The sequence below is a fragment of the Falco cherrug genome, chromosome 3 (assembly GCF_023634085.1).
Source record: "Falco cherrug isolate bFalChe1 chromosome 3, bFalChe1.pri, whole genome shotgun sequence".
Classification (NCBI taxonomy): domain Eukaryota; kingdom Metazoa; phylum Chordata; class Aves; order Falconiformes; family Falconidae; genus Falco; species Falco cherrug.
The window spans coordinates 122,333,975-122,360,732 of record NC_073699.1 but is presented as its reverse complement, the minus strand read 5'-3'; the positions used below and the strand labels follow the sequence as shown (position 1 = coordinate 122,360,732).

The 26,758-nt window shown below is 44.9% G+C and overlaps 1 protein-coding gene across 1 annotated transcript; it reads right to left on the bottom strand.

The window, feature by feature from the left end:
* Positions 1-604: 604 nt before the first annotated feature.
* LAPTM5 (lysosomal protein transmembrane 5) lies at positions 605-26,095 on the bottom strand. Its single transcript, XM_005436946.4, has 8 exons — positions 25,919-26,095; positions 16,419-16,512; positions 7,609-7,685; positions 6,804-6,932; positions 6,160-6,285; positions 5,552-5,647; positions 2,218-2,310; positions 605-1,385 (listed from the first exon to the last, which is right to left on the bottom strand). The coding sequence occupies exons 1-8, from the start codon at positions 26,003-26,005 to the stop codon at positions 1,311-1,313; spliced, it is 777 nt and encodes a 258-aa protein (XP_005437003.1). The 5' UTR covers positions 26,006-26,095; the 3' UTR covers positions 605-1,310.
* Positions 26,096-26,758: the final 663 nt, after the last annotated feature.

Here is a 26,758-nt window from a genome sequence, read left to right as displayed (position 1 = left end):
CATCATTATCTTCATCCCCATATACATAAATACATATCCAATGAAAAAAGCATGAAGCAGCACTGACATTTCTTATTTATACTTTGGCAGATCTTCCCTTGAAGCTGGTTGTTGTGTTCTGTTCCAGAGCAGAAAAAGACCCCAGCCTGTGGTCCACACTGTAGATGATGCTGGAATCATCATTACTGAGCAAATTACACTTCCATACCAAGTTGTTTTAAAAAGCAGGCAACAATCCAAAAAAGTAAGCAGCTGTTAAATTCCAGATCCCTTTCATCTGTCATCAGAAATACTATTCACTAACATCTACAGAGACTGACCTGTGCAATCAGAGGCAGCAGCGTGCGTGCCACGGAAAGCAGGATATTTATTGCTGGTGATAATGTATGAGAGGAAGGAAAAGGCAATTTCGTCTGAAAATCTAGGTAGATTGACTGTTAGAAATACCATCTTTTCCTTTGCGAGCAGTACACACATAAGATAATGTCAGCCTAAGGCCAAAGTACCATTTTTGCTAACTAATTTTTTAGAAAGTAAACTATTCCTTCATTGTGATATACTTCAGACAGCAAGTACAACATCATTCCGAAACCAGACAGCAAAGTATTGAAGCCATTTTTTTAATTGAACCTAATCAAGTCACACTAAAAGCACAAAAAAAAAAAAAAGCCAACAGGTATAAAATGGCAGAGCAATACTGTGACAATTCCAGCATGTTGTATATTCTGGAGTACACACTAATAATCATCATCATAAGCAGACAGGATGAGAGCTGCATTGTTGTTCATTTGAAATCTTCATTCTTTTGCTGGTTGCTTTCGCATAGGGTCCTCATTAACAGATGCTGGTTAGCAGAACTTCAGGGTTGGACTATCTCAGCAAAAAGGTTCTTACCCATTTTCACCCCATTCATTCCACTGCCTAAACATCTCAGCTGCTGAGCTGGATGCTGGACAGAACAGAAACAGCATCTAGCATAAAGCTAGTCTGACAAGGGATTCAGGCCAGTGCCTACACTTGACATTAGCCATGTCAGAGGCCAGTTGTGGGAACCTCTGTGGTGCCTGGTGCCAAGTTTGTTAAAGTCAGCACTGCAGCTCATTAGTACCAGGTCCAAACTGCCAGTGCAGAACAAGGCACCAGCTCCAGTGGTTCACCAGCACTCCTTGTAGGCTCATGAAGTGAGATGGATTGTAATAAGCATGATACTGCTATGAAGTAAGGGCTTCTTAATGAAGCTGGCTATCTGACAGAAGGGGTAAGAGGCACCAACAGCAGTAGAGAAACCATCTTCCGTCCATGACCATAGCTTAGATTGCTACACAGGGTGGTGGGGATTCTTTGGAAGGCAGCTCTAAGGCTTCCTCATACGATGGCAGGACAGCCTGAAAAAGACCATTAGTTATGCTCTGAGGATCACACGAAGGGCATCAAGTGGATTTGATCTTGCATGTGTTTCTCTACCTAGTTCAAAGCAGGGTAAAAAAACCCCACATGGGCTTTAAGACAGAAGGGGCAGAAATGCAGAAGTGTTAGAGGTCAGCAGCACTTTATAACCACTCTGCTGCAGGGGCACACACTGCTGGCAAGACAAGGCTCATCATATTTGCCAAGTTTCAACAAGACAAATGCCCACACTTAGCATTCCACCTTCTTCCTCTTTACTTCTCCCCCATCTTTACAGTATCTCTTATTTTTGGAAGGTCTTCAGTATCTTTCCATTGTGTCAGAGTGGTGGACCCTACTATTAAAGATCATCAGTAATCTAAGGACGGACACTCAGATTCATTATCTAACGAACTACTAAGATGAAGGGCAATGCACTGAATCTCTCAGACAGTGATCCAATGAAAGGTGAAGACAAAGGACTTTAAACAAGGGTAGCACTATCAGGCAGAGCAACCAACGTTCAACTGCAATTGCAACGTTCAACACATCACTGGATCAGACAGTACAGGTGGTATATTCCAATTTTTCTGCTTTGACTGGAGCCTGAGTTTCAGGTTTCTTGCAGATACCACTGACTTTGAAAGATTTTGTACAAAAGTAAAGTTAAAGGAGTATAATTGGAAAGTGATTATTAGTACCTGTTAATGCACATTTGAAGGGTTGACCTATCTCTCAAACCACCAAAGAAGCAAAATAAGGATTATCAGGCATCTCCTCAGTCTAAACCATGCCTTTTCATGGTGTAACTCTGAAGCAGTCTTTACTCACCTTTTCAGCTGCTTGTGGGTCAACTTTCACCTCCTCTCTCTTGCTGGCTTTAACATACTTAAAGCAGCTTAGGACGCATTTGAACATATAGGCCTGAAAAGGAAAGGGGAGTCTGCTGTTGCACTGCAAGTCAACAAGAGCATTTCCACTTTTGCATCAGCTTGCTATAGTCCTACTCTCCTCTCTGGAGGCAGGAGCCTGGGACCATGTGTCCCAGGGCCTTAAATCAGCCTCTCTTGATCCTTTGCTGGAGAGGTGACAACTCCATCTGTTCAGAACAGTACACTGGTGTGGGAAATCAATAGGACTAGTAATACCATTAAATACAAAGCCCATGCTTAAGACCTCTGAGAGTGCAATGTCACCAGGTAGGAAAAGAAAGCATGTCTTTCATGTAGTTTTTCTGAGCAGGCTACATAGTTTGGATGTCTCAGAAAAGCACCTTGGGCACATCTACCTCACAGACATCCAAGGCTCCCTGGTCAACTAGAACTGACTTGAAAGGTCAGCTCATTCAACAAAATCTGATACTTGCAATAGTCACACTTTTCTGACAAGACCACCTTGCACCTCACAGACTTACAAGGTGCAATAAATAGAGCTTTTCTAAGAAAAATGGAACGATTGATGGATTGAGGCACACGAAAATAAGCAAGGCCTGTGAAACATACCGTATTAAATAAATATTTTCCCTACTCTGCACAGTGAGGCAAAGTTGTGTGCCTCTTATTTTTATTGGCGTTAGAGTCTACTTTATAAACAGTTGCATTTTCAAAGGAATGTAGGGAGTTATATGCCCCAAACAAGCTATGTGGCTTAGGATTTCCTAGAACAATGAGGACTGTTTGTCTTGACACGAAGCCAAGACAAAGAACAGGAACAAGGAATGAAGTATCTGAGTTGAAGGAATCCATCTCTCAAACACATTTCCAGAGATGAGGAAGTAAATCCAAACTTTGACCACCTTTAGGGAATACTGCAAAAACCTTCCCCCTTCCAAAAGCCTCTTCATACAGAGAGCAAACATGCAAGACACTGAAGCTGTCATATAAACTGTACAAAAAAATCCACTGATCTGCAAAAGAAGCCCCAATACACTTTTAAAAAAATCATACAACAAAAAACCCCTTTCTTTGATTTTTATTCAGGAAAAGTTTGCTGCAGAGCCAACCCAGTATCTACACCAAGTTCAAAGAAGTTGACTTCAGTTAAGACTGCTGCAAGTAATAGCAGATTCAAGCAGAATAACATTAGTACGCAGATTATATGAAGGCAGTAAGTGACTTGGGATTATCCCATTACCAGCTAACTCAAAACACTCAAGAGTCACTGAAAGATACCCTTCTCCACACAGAACTGAAGAGGGAAGACTTCTCTGGCAGCCATTGACATAATAAGGGAATGGGAAGCTGGTCCCACAGGTCATAAGTGAGCCATTTCAGACGTAATTGTGTTAAACCCTTTATTTCCCATCAGAAATATTTTATTCTCTTTGGTTTCTATGCTCTTGACTTTACGAAACCAAGGTGAGATAAAGATTACTTGTGGATACACAGATCAGCAAGTGAGACTGCCCTAATGATGCTATGAAAACATCACCCCTTCTCACCCTCTGCCCTTTGAATACTTTGCATCTCCAAGGATCTTAGATTTGACCAACTCATGATATCACATTGAGGTTCTACAAGTAAATGTACTAACAGCCACCACACTGGTAAGAGCTGTGAGGTTGCATGGAGAGACTCCTGCTTTGCAACAGGGCATGCTCCCTGCAAAGGGTAGTGATACATGAGAAAAGGAAGGAGAGGAGTACGACCATCCCTCTAGCATTGTCAGAGAAATCTACAGCTGAAAGGGTGAGTAAAGCCTTGCGGGTCTCATATGAGGTCACTGGCAGAGGTGTTAACGGGGGCAGGTGCCCCATCTCTTTTCCATCTGACAGACCACCTTTTAGCTGAATGATGCTATGGTGTGGGATGCAGATAGCTATGCGGGGACAGTAACTGCGAGTTGGCTGGCAAACAGCACTGGATACACAGAAACCACATTTTGGTGTAAGAGGAATAAAGGCTTGCAATGGGTCATTAAGCAAGTCAATTTATGCAAAAAGATCCTGGACTAGTGCAACCTATTTAGATACTACCTTGGTGTGAGGCATTCAGTGAATTGAAAATTATGCACCCTAAATTGGTCAAATGGTCTTTTTAGGTCTAAAATGTTTCATGTTGCCATGTTCCTCATCAGATCTTTATCACCTGGGAGGAACTCTGTCATGTAAATGGTTTTGCTGCACATGAAATAAGAGAGGGATTGTCACTGATTTTAAAGGAAGGAGTTCCTAATAACTTGTTTTGGGGAGTTTAGCAGGCCAAGGAGTGCTTGTGCCTGCCCATTGTTGTTTTAATTATCCTCCCCCCATCCCTCCCTCCTACAAACTCCAGTGCAAAAAGTCATTGCAAGTTAAGCAATCTTGTAGCTAACCTGTGGAAAATTCAGATCAACCCATTTGCCAGGTCAGTGAGATTTTTGCTGAAGACCCACGCTGCCAGCTGGGTTTCAGGGTTATCTCCATTCCTATTGAGCAGTTTATGCAGATATTAAAAGATAAGCTGAAGTCATGTCTGCAGTGCAATCTTATAAGACACTCCACTCCACACTGACCTGTCTGGCCACATGGGAAGAGTTAAATAAAAAATGTGTTCCTGCTAAGTGGCATTTTTCACTGTGACAGAATCTGCTCAAGTACCTGGAAAGATCTAGTTTTCTTAGCTGGTCTGAAACCCCTCAGTGGAAAACATGTTCTCTGTTCCATCGAAGCAAGAAGAATAGAAAGCATCTCACAGTGGAGTTTTCTGAGATGCAAGCAGTATTTAGCAGATCATGGGTTTTAATTAAATTTCAGGGTATCAGTGTGCATAACTCTGCTTACATCAGTGTGGACACAGTGACTTAGCCAAGTGGAAGATCTAACCTGCTGCTTAGTAATCTAATTTGGGCACACAAGTAGCAGAAGAATTTCCTATATTGGTTTTCAAACATCTTACCCTTCTAGAGACAAATGGGCAGTAATAGTTTCTGGATTTAAGAGAGATTTTGCTTTATAACTCACATCTACAGAAGCATAAAACCAGTGATATGAACATTAGATCTGCCCTGGATGCTGGGCTGAGGCACAGCTCCTGTTATGCCCAAGGAGAGACCAACAAGGCTTTCCAATCCTACACCCCAACCCAACCCCCACCCCAGGCAGATTTGAGAAAGATGTGAAACCAGTTCATCCTGTGCCCCAGGCAAGAGCTTCATTTCAGCCTCACCAGACCCCGCAGCCATTTACCTTCAGGAAGATGACAGCAATGAACACAATGGTGAAGGTGACCATCACTTTGGCGTATTCTTCTGTTGGTATCTTCTCCAGGGCTGGCAAAAAGCCCTGTGAAAAGAGGGAGAGGGTCTCAGTCATAAAACCAGGGTCACACAAGATGGTGGAGGTCTCAGCAGGTTTCTCAGCCAGCCTGTGGGAAAGGTGGGACAGGCCATCTTCCCTTCCTCATCAGAAAGAGTACAGGGATATTTTTTTCCTCCTGCTGTTTACTCTCCTTTGGCAAAGATTTTCAGAAGACTATTTAAATGAGAACTAGAAGCACGACTGTTTAATAAAGATGAAAAGTTGATGCATTTTCAGTGTGTGCAGGCAGGTTTCCATCCAAATCATTTTGCTCTGCAATTTGCATCCATAAGATTAAGGTGTACTTTTAAGAAACATGCTTAAGCAAGCTGTCAGTCAAGAACACTGTGTTGGTGAGAACATATGGAAAAATCCTTCTTTGTCATCAGTATATACTGTAGAGATCAGAGCCAGTTTGGTCTGTCTTGACAGCCACTGAAAGAAACTTCATAGGGGTTTACAGCATAAAAAATGAGCTGAGCTTGCTCATAACCTACCCCATTGTCTGAAGACTTGAGGCTGAGATAGGTGGGGACCTCCATATAGGAGCTGCAGAGGGTGAGGATACTCAGGCAAAAGTCCAGCAGCTGCAGAGCCAGAAAAGGGATCTTCGAGTGTCCCTGCTGCAAGGTGGGCAGGGAACAGGAATTTCGTTATGATTACAGGAGTGCATCACTTCCATAGATTTTTTTTCACATTTTACACAAGGCCTCTGCATTGCTCACATTGACAGCCTAAGCTATTTAATCCACTTATACTAGCCAAAATGGTGAGCAAACCATCTTGTTGGGCAGATTTATACAAGCTCCACAGAAGGGGTCTCCATCTGGAGCCATGCTTATCTGCAAGAAACCCTTCCTAGCATGGGCACACCCTGAACAACCTCCCCAAAGCCATGAGACAGGAAAAAAAAATCAACAGGAAGATTCCCAGACATGGGAAACAATGTCCTAGCTGCCACTCATTCTCCTTACACACCCTCAAGCCCCCCAGGATTGCATCCCGTCCCCAGCCAGCACAGGCACTGCCTTGCCATGAAGAACTGTGGCCCAAGATAATGATCCTTTACTCCTACATTGCACATTGGTCTCCAGCTCATAGACAACTGAGAAGATCACCCCAGAAGTGAGTTGTTACCTACCACGTGGCTAAGGGAGGACACAGAAATGGTTGCTGGGATTTGTATGTAGGAATTGAGCATCGTTAGGAGGCTGAGGAGAAAGTCCATGACTTGCAGAGCAAGGAATGGGATCAGGAGACGTTCCCTCTTCTAAGGAAGGAAAGCAATGCCAGTTATTTCTGTCCTTAATGGGAAAATGAGACCAACTAGCAATACCTGAAAGGACATATATTAAGGTACTCCAAAAGCAAATACTTTCCTGGACTTTCTGCATCTAATTTCACATGCTGTGGTGACAATTGATTCAGAAACAATGAAGGACATCAGCACTGATTTTTTTTCAACCCCCTTGGAAAGTTTCTGTGAATTTTCACTATGCAACATTAGCACTAGAGCCCATCAGATCTGTCATTCAGCTGTCCCCAAAGTTTACCACTACAGAGAAAGCTGGGCTCCCATACCAATGCACAGTCACGTCTTCCTCTGAAATGGGAAATGAATCCACAGTGTAACAGGAGAGTTACTGTTCCCTTCCAAAGTCTGACTTGCAAAACGAGAAGGAAATGAGGCAATAAACCAACATTTCCAAATCATAACACTTCCATTCCTTAACACAAAAAAGTTGTGATGGAAATGTCACCCAGATTCAGTAAATCTGGCAGTTAGCAGCCTTGCAGATAGCCTGAGACTGCGAGTGGAGATATTTATCTGCTTTTCTGATCCTACTTCAGTATTTTCAGGGAGCTCCCTCCAGTCCCCTCCTCTAACACCTCCAAACTCAGAGAGGCCTCAGCCAGCAACTAAGCATCATTAATGGAGAACGTACCTTCACCACACCGAGGAGGAGGTTGAAGCTGATGATGAACAGCATGATGATCAACAGGAAACTGGTGATGACATCAGCTAAAAGTCATAAAAGTAATCACCACATTACTAAAAGCTGGACGCTAATGTCCTAATTCAATCATACCTCTAAGGAAGAATTAAAATGTGTATAAATTAGCTGAAAGGATTGAACATGCCATGTGAGTTCCATGCAGCTTGAAGGTCTCCCTCTTTTCCTTTTTTATACTCACTTTTTCACCTGTCTTTGAAGCTCTGTTTCTTTAGCTGCCAGGCTAAGCAAGGTGTCAGCTGGGGCACACTGGAGCCAAAAGCCTTTATTGCCTGGACTGAAACGTTATATATCCTAGGCTACCACATTAAGGTAAAATGCAGGGCGGGGGGGGTGGGTGGGGTGGGTGGCGGGGGAGAAAAAAAAAGGAAAAAAAAAAGCACAAAGCGCTTTGGGTTAATGGTTAATAAACCTGAATTTAAAATTATTTTGAGACTCAAACACAGATAAAGTAACCAACAGTGAAATCTGGTGAAAGTGCTGCAAGATTCACCAGCAGACAAGAAACATGCACTTTAATGACCCACTGCTGGTGTGGATCACCGAGTGTCAGGTTTGGGTGCAGGAGGTGGTCTCCTATGTACCCACAGCTGCCCACCTAAGAGTTCCCAGGAAGGAATCTTCCCTCTTGGTATTGCAGCCTGCCCTGATGCTGAGCACCAAAGGCTTGCTTGCACTATACAGCATAAACGTCTGATCTCTGTAGCAGTCTAGACAGTGCAAAGTTCTCTGTAAAGCTAGTTTGCTTCTGTATTTTTTTTTTAAAAGGGGGGGGTGGGGGGTGGAACGGGCAGGGATGGGCAGCTCACTCCAAAGGTGAGACAGTGCTACTTTCTTTATCTGCCTCTGCATAATGTACAGTCTGCTATGGTTCATCCTCTAACTCGCTCTCCAATTCCTTTCTTACGGCTTTACCAGAGTTTAAAAGAGCAACAGCCTGGGGTCTCCAGCTCCCAAATGCTTGAATAAAGGGTTTAATTTTATTAGAAAAGAGCCAAACTTAACTTTTCTGACTTTTTAAAAGCAACTGATCCTTTCCACGGGTACTTTTCTCAAACATCAGAAATGTTTGATTGCTGGCTTGTTTTCCCCTCTTGCCAACTGCCCGATTTATTCCATGTCTGTTAAATCTAGTGCCTAACTTTTTTTTCCCCCATTACCTCTTTTACAAAGAAACCTAGAAATTGTGCTTTAGCCTGTTGGATCCCCGATATATTCCAGCTGCTCTGAAATCCTTCACTGCTCCATGTTACCCATTTTTCCCCACAAAAATGCCCCTGCACCTCCTTCAGCTTTGAGCATTTGCCTATAGCTTTGGTAGCACATTACATTTTTAGTGGGGTGGGGGAGTATTTCAGTCCTTGGCCATACACCAAAGTGTCCTTAACTCACTTCCTAGATTTGCTGACAGTAGCATAAAATAATCTACCAGGACACTGAGGCAGAGAAACCCACCCTTTCTTTCAGGCAGATAACACCAACACTGCTATTTTCAGCAACAAAACATTTGCATCGCAGCAGTCACAGCTATGCCATAATTTGGCCAGTTACTCTGAGGGAGCAAATGCAAACACTTAGCCCAAGCCATGGGAAGAGCCAGGCTGGAAAAGGGCAGACCTACCAGCCGGTGCTGCCCACGGCATCTGGCAGGAGATGGGTGCCCATTAGATGCAGCAGCTGCAGCATATGCAAACTGCCTAGTACTGCATCCAGGCTCTGCTAAGCAATGTGGGTATGGACAAATGTCAGTTAAAGAAAGGAGTAAAGATGATACCGAGCAGCTCTGGAGCCTTTCCAGGGTTGCAGAGGACCTGCCTGATAGCTGGGCTGAGCCACATCTGGTAGCAAGCATGGTTGGCACCACCAGCAACACTGCCCACATCCTTAAGCTGCTAGCAGAGAGTGCACTTTATTTCATTCAAACGCATTGATACAAAAGATATTTTAACTTTCCCTTATGATCTTCTCAAGAATTAGCAACAAGCTCAACTCTCCTCTAGAGATGAGATTTGCTGATGGGGAACCTTTAGTGTGAGATGAAGCTCTGACCAGTACTTATTCCCTGAGCATGAGAAGCCTCTTCCTTCCTGGGGCCTCAGGGAAAAACCCTTTGAGGAGGCTGCATCCCTCAAAGAAGCAAAAATAGCTCATCTCAAGAGAGCACTACATGAGTTGCTGCACATAGAGGTGTCAGGCATTCAAGACCTAACGAAGCAATCAAACGTATCCAACAAACACTTAACCCACATCAGGAAAAAAGACTTCTGATTGCACAGAACAAGAAAATTGCTTTTACTTATAACCCGATATAAATGCCCAAAGCAGGAACTATTTACCACAAAGTAATGAGAATTGAAGCAGAACAAGAAGTCTCAGAAAACAGCAAAGAAAGAAACCCCAAATTCAGCAAACCCCAAGTGAGGGGAGGGCAATGGAGAAAGGGCTGTGCTGCAGAAGAGGCTGCTGGCAGCTTTGCGGCTTGTGAGGGTCGTGGGAAGAACCTCAGCTTCAAGGCAGAAACCCAAACCCACCTTTCAGAAGCATGAGAGCCGACACAAGGCTGTGATCTGTTGCACAAAGAACTAAAGATTAACACCAGGACAGCATAAAATCCAAACAAAAAAAGAGCTTAACAAAGGAGACAGTCTCAGCTTTTGTGAGAACAGCTATAAAAAGACATCCCACTCCTATTAAACCCCAACCTGCCTGAAGCCATTTTCCCTGGTTTTCTTCCCAGAACCAACCATCAGAAACTTGCCCCAGAGAGGGTTTATCTTTTTAGCACGGTGTTTCCTCAGATTCAAGACAGCTGTGTTTTTCTGCCTCTTTCTACGTGGTCTTATGCTCCAGCTCTCTCAGCAGGCTCACTAATTAATTGGGCAACTGGCCGTTGCTTCTGCAGGCTAATTGTCGGCAGAACCCAGCTGAATTTTGCAAGCAGAACCTAGATCAAAAAAACCCTAAACAAAATAACAAAAAACCCCCCAAAAGCCCTCAACCTTAGAGACATGAAAGGATGGGAAGAAAAGGAAAACCAAGAGAAAACAACTTTCCAAGCACTGTTTGCCTTCTATTTGTTCACAGCAAATACAGTCGCCCTTTCTGCTGACAGCAGATCTCTCTGTTCCAGGGGCAGTTTAGTATAACAGATTTTATCTCAACCATCAAAGATTTTACTTAAACAAAATTACTTCTTTCTTTGTGGAGCACATTTAGCAGATGGGCTAAAGAAGTGACCCCCTCGGTGGTAGCTGCTGGCTGTTAGCCCTGTCTGTGCAGACCCTCCATGAGATGGGAACGAGGGATTTGTTTCTATGGAGAGGCCAAATGCCTCCTGGAACACTTTTCAAGGGCTGGCAGAGCGGCAAGTTGCCTTCCAGAACCAGCGGCAGATCCTTGGGGATCCCTGGGATTTGAGGCACTTTCAGCTACAGCAGACCCTAGAAACCATATTCCTGTGGCTAACAGACTCTTTCCATGCCCAGCGTCTGTTGGCAAAAAATGTAAGATTTTAATTTTTAAGTCTCTTCAGTATTTCCCTCCATGCTTAGTTGGCCTTTGTATGTTGAATGTTTGTCTCTCTTGTACTTAAAAAAAATTTTAGGAATCTTGAACCAAGCTTGAGTACCTGGACAATCTCCAACACAGGGGCATCATTCCACTGTTTTCCTCTCTGTTCCTCCCACACGGTCATCTGGGTGCCTATCTCAGGAATAACCTGTTTTCCTCTACAGCACCTTAGAAAGTACCGGAGTATTCAGAGTGACAGGATTTGTCCCTGTAGAAGGTGCGTTGGGTCTTTGAGGGCTGTTACTGCATAACAAGAGGCAATTGTTACAATAAAGGAAATTCCAGCTAAAAGGAAGAAAAATTTACAATAGGTGATACCATCTTGAACAGGGGTGCAAAGAGGTTGTGGAATTCTAACCCGGGGGAATCTGCAAACCTCAACTCGACAAAACCCTGGGCAAACTACCCCAGCTTTGGAGTCAGCCCTGCTTCACGCAGTAGGTCGGACTGGAGACCTCCAGGGATCCACAGTACTTTTGCTCTGCTTCGATAATTACAAAATCAGGCAGGGGAAAAATGTTGCTCCTCACAAAGCCCTAGAATATCCTACCTACAGGAATATCTCCATTCTGTGGCCACCTCCACACTGGCATGGGTACTTTATTGCTGGCAGAGGGTGTGGTGAGAGCTTGCCCCCTTTTTCCAAAAGCATACAGGAATAAACAGCAGCAACAAAAAAAATAACATGCTCTTTCTTATGCTTTTTCTTACTCAAATTCTCTGGCGCTACCTGAGTGTCCCAGAGATCCCAGGGGCTTTAATGAGAAGGAATACATACATTCTGTGAAGTAAATGCCATTTTCCTTGGGGAGGTGGGGTGGCCAGAATGGGGGCATATGGCAGAGCCGCCCAGAGCAACACTAGACGTTTGCAGCGCTGTCGAGTAGTAAACCCACCCCACATCTAACAGGAAGACAGAGCATTTACTTGCCAAATGTCTTTTTTTATTATTATTATTATTATTGACCTCACATCAGGTTTTTTTTGCCCTGAATGTAGCCAGGAGGGACATTGAGTCCTAATATTTCTCATGAATGCAGAGAAACCCCGTTCTGTTTTATGGCCCAATAAACTGGCATGGGAAATACAAAGAGGGCTCATAAAGCTGTGGTTTAACAGTTGCACTCACAGATTATCAGGGATGGCAGTGTCTGATTCAATGTTGTGGTAAGCTGCAGGGCTTACCTGTGTTGTTTCTGGACAGCTGCATTCAAAGAATGGGCAAGACCAGTGGGGGAAAGAAGCCTCCCAGTCCCTTTAGCCACATTCGTTTTTCATCAGAGAAGAAGGGAATATTTTCTGCATAGGAAATGGTACATATAGGATATGGTATACGCTGTGCGCGCAGGTCTTTAGGCATAACTGAAGTATTTTTCTTGGCTGACTGGACAGAAATTGAAACAACTTTTCCAGTTGTACTTTGTCCACAGCCTCAATTTTTATAGTCATTAATGAAAAATAAAAGTGATTAACACTCAGACTGTAGACAGGCATGAATTGAAGACATCCTAAAGATTTACCTGTGGTGAGCAGTGGCATGTAATCTTTTCAAAGCAGAACACCATTCACGTTAGCAGCTTAGAACTGGTAAAGGAGGTTTTAATTGAAATGTTTGGGGGGTGGGGGTGGGGAGTTGGCTTTTTTGCTTTATTTTTCCAGCAGGAAAAGCTAGTCTGCCAAAACTCATATGCTTTCAGGAATGAAGCACTGCCAAGACAACCTTTACTAGGAAGGCTTCTCAGCTCCAGAATGAGATTTCTACTAGACTGGAAATGGGGGAGGCTGCATGGGAAGTGCACATCCAGATTTCTGCTGTATGTGAGAGATAGCATAAAGATTTGAACCTAATTCTTCCAGATTGCAACTGAGTGCCCCAAATCACCACGGAGCAAAGCCTGGCCAAAATTAATCTTGTGTTCCTCCTTAAATATTAGTTTGGTAGTAAATTTAGATCTACTGTAGATTAGCCAACATCCTGGCATTGACCCCATGAGGGGTGGGAAGATCATCTTCAAGGCTCCCAAAGACAAAGAAGAACCTGATCCCTCATTCCCATTTTAATCTAACATTTTCAGCAGGTCTTATATTAATTTTTTAGTCAATTTTCAACAAAAAACAAATTCCAGAGGAGCGCTTTCAGTTCTGTGCTGCCTGTGGCATCTTGTAAGCCAAGGTAGCAAGGAGTATCAGACTGCAAGGGACAGAGCATCCCTCTCCTAAGGGCATTGTCCCAGTCACCCTCCCTGTTACCCTGGCAATGGGAAAAACCTGTAACAAACCCAGATCTCCTTCCCCTCCCTGGCCATATCTGTGGAGGTGGAGGCCCATCCCATACCCTGTTCTTAAAGCAGTAAAACTTACTGATGTGAAATCTTGAGGGAGCTCTGATTCCTTATAAAGAACTCCTATATGTATTTTTTCCTCTTGTGTCATGTGAAAAGCATTTTCCCATAAACCTTGCTTTGTTTATATTCTTTGGCCATGACTACAGCGTTAGCATTATATATTCCAAGATTTGCTTTAATCTGGCAGGATCTACAAATAGAGCAGCAGATGCTGAGGGCATTGACAAAACATCTCTCTAAATTGTTCTCCAACTCTTCCATCTGGGTTTTGAAGTCAAATTGAACTTTCCGTACTGCTTTGCTGTGTTGCTTCCCTGCTAGTTTCTGGAAATAGAAGGGTTGCGCTATGTTTATTCCAACTATAATCAGAAAACGGTCTCTCAAGCAGAGCCCTTTGAAATGCTTAGGAAGAGAAGCCAAGTGGAAGTGCTGAGAACTTCATTATAAAATATTCCTTTTTGTGTAGGAGGCAGTGGAAGAGGGGGGAGGGGGAAGACCTGTCATTTTGATTGTGTGGGAAGTGGGGGGATGTTAAAAATGGGGGCAATTTCTCTCGGAATGGTTCTATTCTTAAAGAAAACCCTCCAGATTTGCAGAAATGCACAACTTGCTTAGAAAACATAATAGTTTTGCATGGAAATTATCTGAAGAATCTGTCTCAAAGATTTGTTTCTTTTTCTTTAAAGAATATTTTGTTTAGATACTGGAAGAAAAGTAAGTATTATTTGTCTTGGATGGTCTTTCTGCAAAAATTAACGAAAAAAAATTGTTATTTTTACCTAACTGTATCTGTGGGAAAGTATTCTGGTCTGCAAATATCAGATTCAGTTTTCAGCGGTTCAGATCACTGTATTAGTCAGAATGCAGGTGCTTATTCCGCCCTCAGGAAAAGTGTTTCCAACTACAGCCATGTTCAAGCCAGGTACATCAAAACAAAACCAGAAAAAAAACCAATAAAAAAAAACAAAGCCAAAATGGGGAGGAAGACCTTAAGGTCACACTTGCATCATGTTACTCAGTTTTCATCTGCAAAATTAAACCAGAAACTTACATTATGGAAATGGGAAACTGGATTCTCCTACTTACGTTGTGCTGCTCCCAGGCACCCGGCAAACAGCCAGGTTTTAGAGCTGGTGTATTGCATGTTGCCCTGATGGGAAAGCTCTGCAGAAAGCATTGTGCAAAGTGGTCATCATGCAAGTCTACTGGGTGTTGAGTTGAGCCACAGCTGCAGAGGGACCTCTGTGTACCACAGCTAAGCCAAGGAGCCTCCAACCCACCCAGACTGGGCTGCTGGAAACACTGGCCCATGCGGAAGATGGGAACCATGGCAGCAGACCCTCACTCAGTGTCCTCTTAGCAGGGCTCACCCAAATTTCCATTTTCCACTCACTGTTGATGCCTTTCAAAACAGCCTTGGCAGATCACAGTAGTAACTCCTAAAACCCACCTGGGCTCTTTTGAAACATGTGAACCCATCTGTTAGCAATAACTACTCCCAGACAGTGACTATGCCTGTTTTGGTGCTTTCCACTGTGTCTGACTCCTTCCCCAGGGGCAAGTGGGTTTGGGATGTGCAGGAATCTTCTGTACTTGGTTTCCTTTTCCTCCACTTGCAGGGGGCCTCTCTAAGCATGCTTGCAGCTTGGGGAAGGTCATGCTGGAGAAGCAAGGAACAGGCAAGACCTTGCTGCTGTGAGTTGTGTTTTTCTCTGTCCAGGAGCCTTCTTGGCAGGGAGAAACAATGCAGGGTGTGGGAGCCTCGTTCCGTGCACAGCAGTGAAGGGTTATCTCAGCTTGTGGGAATATACCAAAAAGTGACTAAGAAAAGGAAAAAGCACCCTGTGCTTGTTGCTTCCAAACAGCCTCATGCAGAATTAGCTTGGTTAAGAAATATTTGAGGTTGGGGGAGTTATTTTCTTTTACATGACACCCCACATGAGATAACTGCCAGGTCTCTGAAAATTAGGCTAAATCCTTCTGAGTTCAAATCACAGTAATCCAATCAACCATGTTGAATGTGATGCTCGTGACTATTTATGGGATATTGAAACAGCCTGTCTGTTTCTTCCAGACAGCCAATGTTCTGAAAAAAACACAAGGGGTTGGGAAAATCTGGGGATGGGGACCAAAGGGACAGGGGGGAAAGGGAGGTGGGCTGGTGTGACCCTCTGAAGTGCCTTCAGCTGTGAGGTAGGAGACCCCTGCATGGCATGATGGGTAATGAGAAGGCGATGACTCCATGGCACAGAGGGCAGGGTACTGGTGGCAATATCAGGTAGCCCATGTACCTGTGGGGTGTGGTGTGGGGCTGCAATTTCTCCCTGCTCTGGGACTGAGGTCACTGGCCAGACTAGGTCCACTGAGGAGCTTGTCAGACACTTCAGTGTTTTCCAGGAAAATGCCCAACTTGGGAAGGAGGTCAACAGTCTATGTAAGACTTAAATGACCTACAGTTGGGAGAAAGGGAGAGAAGGGGAAACCAGGATTGTCAGATTCATGCCAAGTGTATTACAGAGGGAGTGGGAAGGCTGCAGGATTATGAGGGTACCGGAGAGTTTGGGCTGAGGGCCTGATCCACTGTAATAAAGGCAACTTCTCTGGGCTCCACATCGGTCTCCAAAAAGCCAACACAGCCATGGCATAAACCACAATCTAAATCTTTAGAGCCTAAATGTTGTCTCTGGGTCTGAGCTTTTGATGCATTTGCTCTGAATACCTGTTTCCAATTATTTTTGATGAAAAAGAAAGAGGTACCAATGCAGGCCCTTGGGCTCACTTTCAACCCACAGACCCTTGCTGCTTTCCAGCATCCCTGTGACCTACCAATTCTGTAGTAATCCTTGTCCAGGTCTTTGCAAAAGCCTTTCCCACTCGCCACCTCCAGGGAGTACTCAATCAGCAGCAAAACGCTCATAACCTAGAAGCACAAAAGACACAATTCAGTGGGCACAGTGTTTTAAAGTGTAAAAAGAAACTAAAAAAGAATAAAGCTCTCTGTAAGTCTAGCTATAGCACTTCAATGACAGAAATATAATTTCCCTTCTTTTACTTATCTAAGAAAAATCTCCAAATGTGCTTTATTCATATTGAACCAAAATAATTTTCTCCAAGTTTCTGAACCGGACTATCAAACCCCAGACTCCAGAGCTCATTCCATTCTGACTTTAGCAAGCTGTGAGATGGAGTGAGGTCTAGAGCTGTGGTCTCAGTGCTAGCACTGAACGTCTGTATCCAAGCAGTGATGATCTGCAGTGAAAAATCAATTTCTGACCCCCAGGTTAGGGACAGCTCCTGCTACGTGTGGGGCACTGGGCAGTCAGGGGCTGCAGAAGACTTCCATAAGGCTGGAGACCTCACCATGGAGTACCTCAGACAACAAGTCTAGGGTAATTCCATGCAAGTAAAGCCAGGGAATGAGTAGCCACAATGCCAAACATCCCACCGCATCCCTCCTGGGGACAATCCCACCCTGCTGGTGTGTATGCTACCAGTAGCACTGCCAAGGGGACCAGATGCTGTGGATTCAAGAGCACGAAGTCCAGGGCCACAATGGAGCATTGGTCTCCTCTTGCTGCTGTCAGAGCAAGTAACGCCTCTTAGGGGCAAAGGGCTACTCTGCTGCCATTTATTGCTCCTTCACTACTTCACTGACAGTTTCAGCACTGTATAGCGAGATGGCACATTTCTGATGGCACCATGCACCTCATCTGGTTCATCATTTTCTTCCATGTTTCCCGATCTCTACTGTCCTGCCTCATGCTTGGTATGCCTTTCCTTTCTTCTGCATGTTTAGGCTGGAGCAAGCTGGAGCACAGCATAGCCTGCCAGCCCTATACCTACAGCTGCACTTCCCCAAACCAGCATTGTGTGTCTTGTGTTATTTTAAAATTGGCTTAACAGTGTGGATGGTGGGGGAGGAAGCCTGCTTCTACGTTCCCTGAGAGTGCAAGGAACATGGGCTTTTCACCCAGCAGATTCCACTTGCTTTCTGGACAAGATCCCTGACCCCTCTGCTGCTGTGCAAAGAGCTGCTACTTCTCTGCCTGGGCTTTACCCCTGTCCCGGAGGACCTCTTGCCACCACAACAGGGCACAACCTGAGAGCAGAGAGCAGGAGTCTGACCAGGAGAAATGCAAGGATCGTTATGACTTGTGCAGGTTTTTTTTGGAGACGTGGGAACTGTGTCTGCAAGAGAGGAAATCTTGAGGTGTGCAAAAGATGGAGAAACATGTGCGAATATGAGTCTCCATCTTCACCCCCCTGCCACTGGATCCAGCATTGGGACTACCCATTCTGCAGACTACCAGGGCAGGAGCCATCAACAAATGTACCATCAAAAAAAACCAGGCTGTCATGAAAAGAGAGTCATCTGAACCCCACACTGATGCAAGAAGCAGGTTTGTATCTGCCACCAAGATCAACAGAAGCTCGGGTACCATCAAGCTGAGAAAACATTTCCCCAATAGCTATAGAAGCCTTCCGTTTCAAAACTGCCTAAAGAAGTGATGCAGGCAAGGAGGAAGCAGAACTGTTGTGGTCTGCTCTTGTGTTTGCAAACCTGATGTGTGGGAAGCAGTATGAAACCAGCAACTGCAGGGCATGATGCCCACCTAGCTGTGGTGGGAGCAGGAGAGAGAATAGGTTTTGTCTTTTGCAGAGCAATGGCTGGATGTGCCATATGAGAGCCAGACAGAGTTCGAGCAGGAGTAATGTGTGTTCAGGTGTGCTAGGGCTGACATTGCAAGCAAAGAAGAAAGAGGCATAGAAAGAAAGGCTTTGCATTGCCCTAGAAATAGGGAAGCCAGGCTGGGAGGGATGGCCTGCAGCAGAGACAGGAGCAGAACACACTTTCCCACTGTCGATGCCTTAGCTGCATAAGACCTAGAAATTATTTTCAAAACCAGATTCACAATCTTTCTGCACCACAAGCTGCAAGTGCAGTTTCCAGAAGAGCTGTATCACATTCCCCAGAGCCTTTTGCTTCTAGAGTGAGCATCCACCACACCACACTGCTGCTGCAGTGGGGACTGGGACTCTGTATCCCACCATAAACCTTCCCTCTGAATTTAAAATACTATTTAGCATGTGAGTTGGAAGAAAGGATGTGTTGTGTTTTGTCCTGGCCTGTCTGATATCACATTGTTCAACTACAGGCAACACATTGCATTTTAGATTTTTGCTGTGCAGTAAATGAACTTTGCAATTTGTTCATGAGGCTGATAGGGAAAGGAGAAATATCTAGATCTCATTAGTGGGGACAGAAAAAAGTGAACATGAATTCAGTTTAATGTAACACCATGTAAAGTCCTATGGAAACATTGAACCTTATCAAGGATGAAATTGCATCAGTCTGAAGTTTTCTTTATACATGAAGGTCTCCCCAGGGGTGTAAAGGATCTCTTAACTAACATGGAGATCACACGCTGACTTCAAGTGCCCTAACTTGTCTAAGAGGTTTCATGTATGTGCTCCTGAAGAGATTTCACTTCCCTTATTGCTCGTGTTGGTCAATTCCTTCAAATGTCAACATGGAATAGGAAGAAATCAGTTTTTCAGGTCTCTGTTAAGTGGAGGGCTGAACAAATGGGTGATCTGAGCCCTAAATATCAGCTTCATTCCTGAACGACAAGAGTGAAAGCAGGACATCAGATCCCAAATGCCCCCATCCGTGATGGTTTTACAGCCAGAGCAGAGCCAGAGGCTAAACTTCAGCATGAAGAACTATCTCCAATGGCTATCAAAGAGGGGAACAGTAGAGTAAAAGAGGCTCTGGTTTCCTTGCAGGTTTTGAAATGAGCCACACAACCAGATCAACTGCAGTCACATAAAGTAAGTACATGTCCAATAGAAAACCTCAGTTCAACCAGAAAGACTATGGAGAAGACTTTTAAAGTGAAAATTGGTTTAATTTTCCCATTTAAAAGGGCTTTTGCATAGAAAAAATGAGCCAGTGAACTGCAACGAGATAAAACATGCAACGATCTCCAGGCCTTCCCCTTGGCTCTCCATCACAAGTGCCATGTGAGGACCAAGATACTTTCCCATCACCTGACTTGGGCTCTGACATGCTGCTTCCTGGCATGTGACAATCTTATTTATTCCTGTAGAGAATATACATACAAGGTGATGAAACCTCTACAGTGGGTGTCTCGCCCCAACTTGAGAAGGTAGACGAAGACTGATGTGGCGCCTGCCCAGCACCCCTTGCTCTGCAAGGCTGTACGTATTTTCACTCGAGATTCACCCTTCAGCTCCAGAAGAAACTGAAAGGCTCCCATTTCAGACAGACAGGACTGCTCAGAGAAGCATTCCGTTCCCTTTCTTATTGCTATGTCATGACAGGAGAGAGACAGGCTTAAAATAGGAAATGTCACCTCCTGGCCCACAACTTGCTTGGTGTTCTGCAGGCTCCCAGCCCCTCCAGCAGCCAGCCCTTCTTATTCTACCTCCTATAGCTGCAACTTTTGGAGGACAATGCTCATCTTGTTTCTGTCTCCATTTCAAAGGAGTGCTTCAGATTTCTCAGAAAAAGATCTGTAACACCAGGAAATGAAGTTACTTAGCCAAATAATGTAGGATTGAGGTAAAGCCAGTTGTTAAATCAAGGCAGTTAAACTCGGGGTGTCTTGCAAGACAGAATCTTAACAGCATGACACCAGCAGCCCCCATTCCCTGGTGAGTAATTTTCCTGCAGCTGCAGTGGGGTTAAACTGCTGATAGATGTTGGGTCATGTACCGTTTTGTCTGTGCAGCTTGACTGATCTCCAAATAATTTATCTTTATGCACGTGGCCTCGGGGTGATGGTTGCTCCTTTTTTTGTTTCACACCAAGTGTTTCTGGAAGAAGAGCTTGAAGCCGTCACAAACAAGGGTTACTGGGGTCAGTGACATGCTGCTCTGACAATGCCCTGGGGTGCTGTGAAGGGTCCTGACAGTGGTGCACATGAGCCAGGTGACACCCAGCACTTTGAAGGCGAATAGCTCCACATTAAATGCTATACTTTCAGAGCTTTGCCTTTTCTTACTTTAATTTAAAAGCAGTCATTGTGGCAACATAGGATGAAGTGAGGAGTGGTTTTAGCTCCCATTTGGTTTCCTTTCAAAACATTTTATCTTGCCATTCCTGCTGTCTCATTCTCCTCACTTGTTTGTGCAGCAGAGGTGCTCCAGGAGGACAAGGGAGCAGCACAGGGTCTGCTGAACATCTTGGATCAGCCACAGCCTGGTGAAAGCGCAATGAATCGCACTCTGTTATCAACATGAGTCATGTCCACAGGTGAGGATCAGACCTGGGGAAGGTCCCAGAGGTGAGACTCTGCTCCTTGAGTTAAAGAGCTGCCAGAGAGAAGAGCTTGTCTGTGACTGAGGCCAGGCCAAGGTACAGATGTGCTGCTTTCTAAGGCCTCCTTTGGCTCTATTCAGGGATCAGCAGCAAATGAGTTGCAGGTTCTGTGCTGTATGCACAGAAGTAACTGTCCAGCCTTGTTCTTGAAGCTAATGTCAAATAACTTGAGGTCTGCTGATGCCTAGGAGGGAGAAGCTGATGAGCAGAAGGATAAATTCCTCCATGCTTTCTTCAGAAGTCACCCGCAAGTCACCTCACAACACCCAGTGAAGCTTTGCTAATGACACAACTCTAATTCCCCTCCTCATTCCCCTCCTTCTTCCCCATTTGTTTGAGAGTGCCCATGATTTATTTCAACTGTCTATGGAGAGATCCGCAGTGAGACAGATCTAATTTATAGAGGACAAGACATCGCCACAAAGCCTGAGAGCTTGTGTTTGATGGCATTACTATCAGCCAGCATCACTATGATTCATCACTAGGACCCACAGCAATAACATATACTGATATAAGCCAACAGTATTGATGTAGCAAATCATCTAAGTCACTGCTAAGTTATAAATCCCCTTTTCCTTTTCCTTCCCTCTGCCCAGCTGCAGTTACATGATCAAAAAGGTGGAGAAGAGGTAGAGGAAAAAATGGTTGCTATTCTGTGTTATCTCTTAAAGAAGTAAGACAAGACAACCTTCTCTGAAAATTAAACTGTTTTCCAAGGGGTTCTGTGAAAAAGAAACCCACTGAGATGATATAGTAGGTACAGACACAGTGGGACCCACAGGGACTTGGGGAGTTATAGGTTCTGGTATTGCAGTGATGGTTCCTCTGGCAGGAGCCAGCAGCAGCAGGGTTGAACAGCTGAGGGCTCAGGCTGCCCCTGCCCATTTCCTATATCCTTTACTGGATCAGCCCTGGTCTTCAAGAGTATCTCTGGCTCCTTAGCCTAAACCCAAGTCATGTTGTTTGCTAATGCTCCCTGGCATCACATGCCCTGTGTTGATCTTGCACATCGTGGTGTAGAGGAATTTTTAAAGGATCAAGGATATATGTTACCATTGTCCGGGTTGGACAACCCAGGCCTGTTAGTTGAAACTGCAGAGCAACTTTAAATTGTCCTTGGAACAAGCAGTGTGAGAAGGAAAACAAGCTATGCACAAACAAGAAGCCAGGTACAGAGCAAGTCCTGGGAACCGTGAAATCAACACACTCTCATCGGCACACTCTGATCAGGTGCCTGCAGCATGCTCACCAATCAGCGACATGGACACCCACATGACCAGAAACTTTTATCCAATCACCTGTGTGTAAAGTCGTGTGAGCGGTTGGTTTAAGTTATAAATATGACCTGTTTGTTTAATAAAGTGAGCATGGCATGTAGCCATATTGGTGTGATTGTCGTGACTTGGCCAACTCTCCATGGGGGACCCTCTTTATCATGGCTGTGCGTATCTTATGGTAATTACCATTCTGTTTTTGCAGTGATGCGCCACAAAGTTTCACAGAGTGACCCCAAACCCTCCTGCCCACCAGCCACATCCACCTGGTCACTGCAATGGTGGGTGAATTGCACAGGAGTTCTCATTTAGAGACATGGGGCTGTTTCCCACCCAGGTAGCCCTGGCACTGGGGAAACCAGCATGCACAGAGGAAGAGCAGAGCAAGAACCCAGCTGTGCTTCTGTGGCATCTGCTCCAAAAGCATGGGCAGATTCCATGGTCTCATGCTGAGTTTATGTTGCTTGTGATCTGTTGGGTGCCGGGTGAAGCCAAGCCAAATCGTGCCCTGGCAGAGCAGAAAGGGGACACATGTCAGTGGCTTTGACTGCAATGTGAGAGTTTGATCTTCATTAAAACATCAGGTGGAGTTATTACTGCTAAGTCTTTTCCTGTGAACATGCTTAAGACACGCTGTGGGCAATGGGCAAGTCTGTTTTAAAGATGGTCTCAGAGTCACATTCATACTCAGCACAGACTTTTCCCACATATAACAGGGTCAGCAGGCAGCTCCTGCACTAGACCCCCAGTTGCCCACACTGCCACGCTGAGCTTGCTGCCTGGCTTTGGGTGAACCACTTTTCTTCAAGACCAGTCTGCTCTAGAAGGGACTGACACCACACCCGGCAGCATCCCTTGGCTTCAGGGCCCAGCATCCCTCCTTTACCCTCTCTCAGTTAGCAGTGCAGAGAATTTAAGTGTTTTGTCACAAATACCTATCCTTTTATTTATATAGAATAAGGTATAAAACACAATTACGTACACCACACAGAATTAGTGATTTGAACCATGTCACCGCTGCTGACAGTCAGGAGAGGGATAACATTCACAGGGATAAAAAAGACAGTGTATGAACCAGCCTCTGCTCACGGAGAGTCCTGTTACACTAGAACTTGTCAAACATGGAAAAGAAAAGGCTGGAAAGAAAATGTGAGCAGAATACAGCTGGAGATTATTGAATACAACAGCTAGTACACATGATAGTTTTCATGTAACCTCAAACTCAAGAAATCTCTGACATACTGACTGCAGAAGATGCGCAAGGCAGGGACCACTTGGTACCTGTCCTGCTTCCAGTACTTTCTGCTCTAAGCAGCTGCTGCTGGCTGCTGTTGGAGACAGGCTGCTGGACTTCGGGGCTGACTCAGGACATCTGTCTCATGACTTTTGCTGTTGCTGTTTTGCAAAGAAAAGCGGCTTCCCTTGCTCACCCACAGTGGACCTTTGAACGTCTTCCACAAACACTTTCCCATGAGCACTGTGAAGGCTCACTCCAAGGCTCTCTGCCTTTTGCTGTTCAAAACTCACCAGATATCTTCAAAAGACCCACAAAACTCTTTTGAAATAACACATCCTTCATATGATGTCACTGGTAATTGAGTTTTCCCTGTTAGCCACTAGCACTGAAAAGTGGTGTCTCGTTCTCCTCCATCACACACTGGTGCAAATCAGGAATCTCTGTTGTTAGTGGCATCGTGGTGAAACACTAACAAGAAAAATGTGCCTTGGTTCAAAGCCTTTGTTGGCTTCTGAGAAAGACAAAGCAGCCTTTTTTCCTCCCAGCTAGAAAAAAATAATTCATTTTCTGTTACCTCTGTTTCACCAGTGATAACAGATAGCTCATGTCGCATGGCACGCTCGTAGCTTTCTGGAGTAAATGTGTTGTAGTTCCCTGTCCTGTGTTTTCCATCTTTGCCCAGACCTTTAATTTTGCCAGCTCCATGCCAGAGCTCAGCTATACTTCCTAGCAGGGTCCCATTTCTAAACAATTCCTGACCATCCCTCTGTGACAGCTATATGTTTAATTGGTTGTCAGAAATGACTTGTGCTCTGCTGCAGACTCTCAGCTTTGATAGTTTCAATTTTTGTGTCTTGGGGTAATGAGAATGCACAAGAAATGCAGCCACTTCTTTTTCTTTAAAGCAGTGAGATTATAAACATTGGGCTGGTGGCAAAAGAGGAGTAGCCTGCCCAGGGTGTAATCTACATATGCAAAAAGCAGAAGGCAAAAAAGGTTAGAAAATTGCATGATTCTTTTAACTAATCTCTTAATATTTTTGAGGTGCCCAAATGATTAAAATATGGCATGGAAATGCCACTACAGTGCCTGGCTTTCAAGTAAAGCCAGGGGAAAGATGCTGGCAGTTCCACTGCATGCAGATGTGATGTAGACCCAAGTTTCTCTGCTCTCTTGCTCTGGGCTGTCACGGGACTACCTCCTGCCCCAAAACAGGGGGGTGCAGAGATGCTGCGCTGCAGCTGCCACCACCAGCCCATAGTGCTACCAACTCCTGGTGTGTTTATGAAATCCTGCCATTCATGAGATGCTTTCCCTTTATCTTACTATCCAAAAAAGCAAAGAAGCTGATCTCCAGCTTTCTTTGCCTTTCATTTAATGAATTGAATCCTCCACCAATGTATGCTGGCATGGCATCGTGGAAATCAAAACCATTAAACAGCACGTTAGGCTGCCAACTTGGCTTTGTGAGCATGGGGACGCCACTTTGGTGCCATGAAGATTTGCTCAGACAGCATGGGTTGCTCCTGCTGCCCCAGGTAAGCAGAGTGGTGCTGCAGGGGGGGCAAGGCATATCCTTCCTGCCACAGCTGCCATGTCCAGCACAGGTTTGCAGGCTGCAGGTCCCCTCACTCTGCCTTTCCTGTGCAAGGAGTGGGTTAAGAGCCACCGTTAACTGTTATCACACTGCAGGCTTCCCACCTGTGACTTTGCACACCGAGTGCAACAGATGGGATTATTTTAGGTGCCTTTGCTGTGTGAGAAACCACATCCTCAGTATGACTTAAAGCCACTTGAAAGCATCTCTGTGCAACCAGGTGGCATGGAAGAAATGGCCCTCCAGGCTCTGCTGCCTCTGTTTGCTGTCATCTGTGCCCACCTCCAAGCAGTTACGCCAGCTGCCAGGCAGCTGAACGCAGCCATAGATGCAAATGGAACCCAAAATGGTGCATATAGCACCCAACTGGCCATAGAGAGAGAAATAAGGCAGCTTTGCTCACTTGCCTTTTGCTTGCCTGGGGCCCAAATCCCTCCTCCCTCCAGTGACCCATAATTTCAGTTTCCAATGCCAATGTGCTGCCCTGTTTCTAACCAACAGGTCCAGGTAGCCACATTGGGCCAAGCTACACCCCTTGCCCAGGTAAGAGCTCCTGAATTAAACTGCAAGGGCAAAACAGAATGCAAAGTGAGTTTCCATGAGCTGCAATTGGTAGAGCCAGGGGAAAATAGTTGAAAAACCCTCCCAGTACAATAAATTTCTTCCTGCTCTCCTGCCTCCCCCTTCTTCTCTTTTGTCCACCCCTCTTAAATCACTGTTTGGTTTTGTTTGTTTTTTTTTTTCTTTTGGGAACATGGAAAAGTCAAGCCAGGAAACCTTGTGATCTGGATGATTACACCTTATGCAAAGCTACACTTCTGCTCCTTTCCGTGTCTCCCTCTCCCTGTCCCCACTCTCAGCCCTGCAGCTTACCATGTGGAAGATCCCTAGAGCGATGGTTGCTGTCTTGGTATTGAAGAAGCAACATTTGGGGGGCTCAGTCATTGTCTGGGCAGTCATTTTCTGATTCCCCTGCACCGCTGTGAGCTGATGAGGCTGAATTTGCAGCAGCCACCCCACTGCAAAGCAGAGCAAGCAGCACAGCTCAACTTCCTTCCTGGTCTATAAATGTATTAAGTCATCTACGAAGTCACATGAGTTGTTTGATTTCTCAGTAATAAAGAAAGCAAAATTTTGTTGCTTTTCTAACAGATTTTTAACTGCTTACACAACCCAGATGGCAAATATAAGCACAAATACAGCTTCAGGCAGGAGATGGCCAGCAATGAGATATACGGGGAGAGGAGGGATCTGAAGCAGAGTGCAGCTTTGTCCTACAAAATCATCACAAAATAAAAGCAGAGGGGCAAGAATTTCACCTTAAACTTGACCCGCTGTTTTTGTGGTGAAGTATCCAAGTTGCTCAGTTTGAAGCGGCTTCTTCCTCGCCAGCAAAGTCACTGTTCCTTGGAACTGCTCCTGGGAGCCAATGCTTTAGCAGCCTTGGACTCTGGGACCAGAGAGATGGTGAAAGGTTGTTGGCTGAGAGATCTGCAGATTTGCTCCTGGTTCCTGGGACAGCTGATGCAATTTATGTTATGCTTTACATTTATGCTTATGTCAGCTCCTGGAAAAGAAAAGCAACAGAGATATCTGAGCCTGGTGACAGCCGCTGTGGAGGACATCAGACTGTCCGCCCCTGCTTGAACTTAGTAAAATGTGCTCTTTAATTACCATTCTCATAAAACCTTTATTTTTCCTTTTCTTTTCATC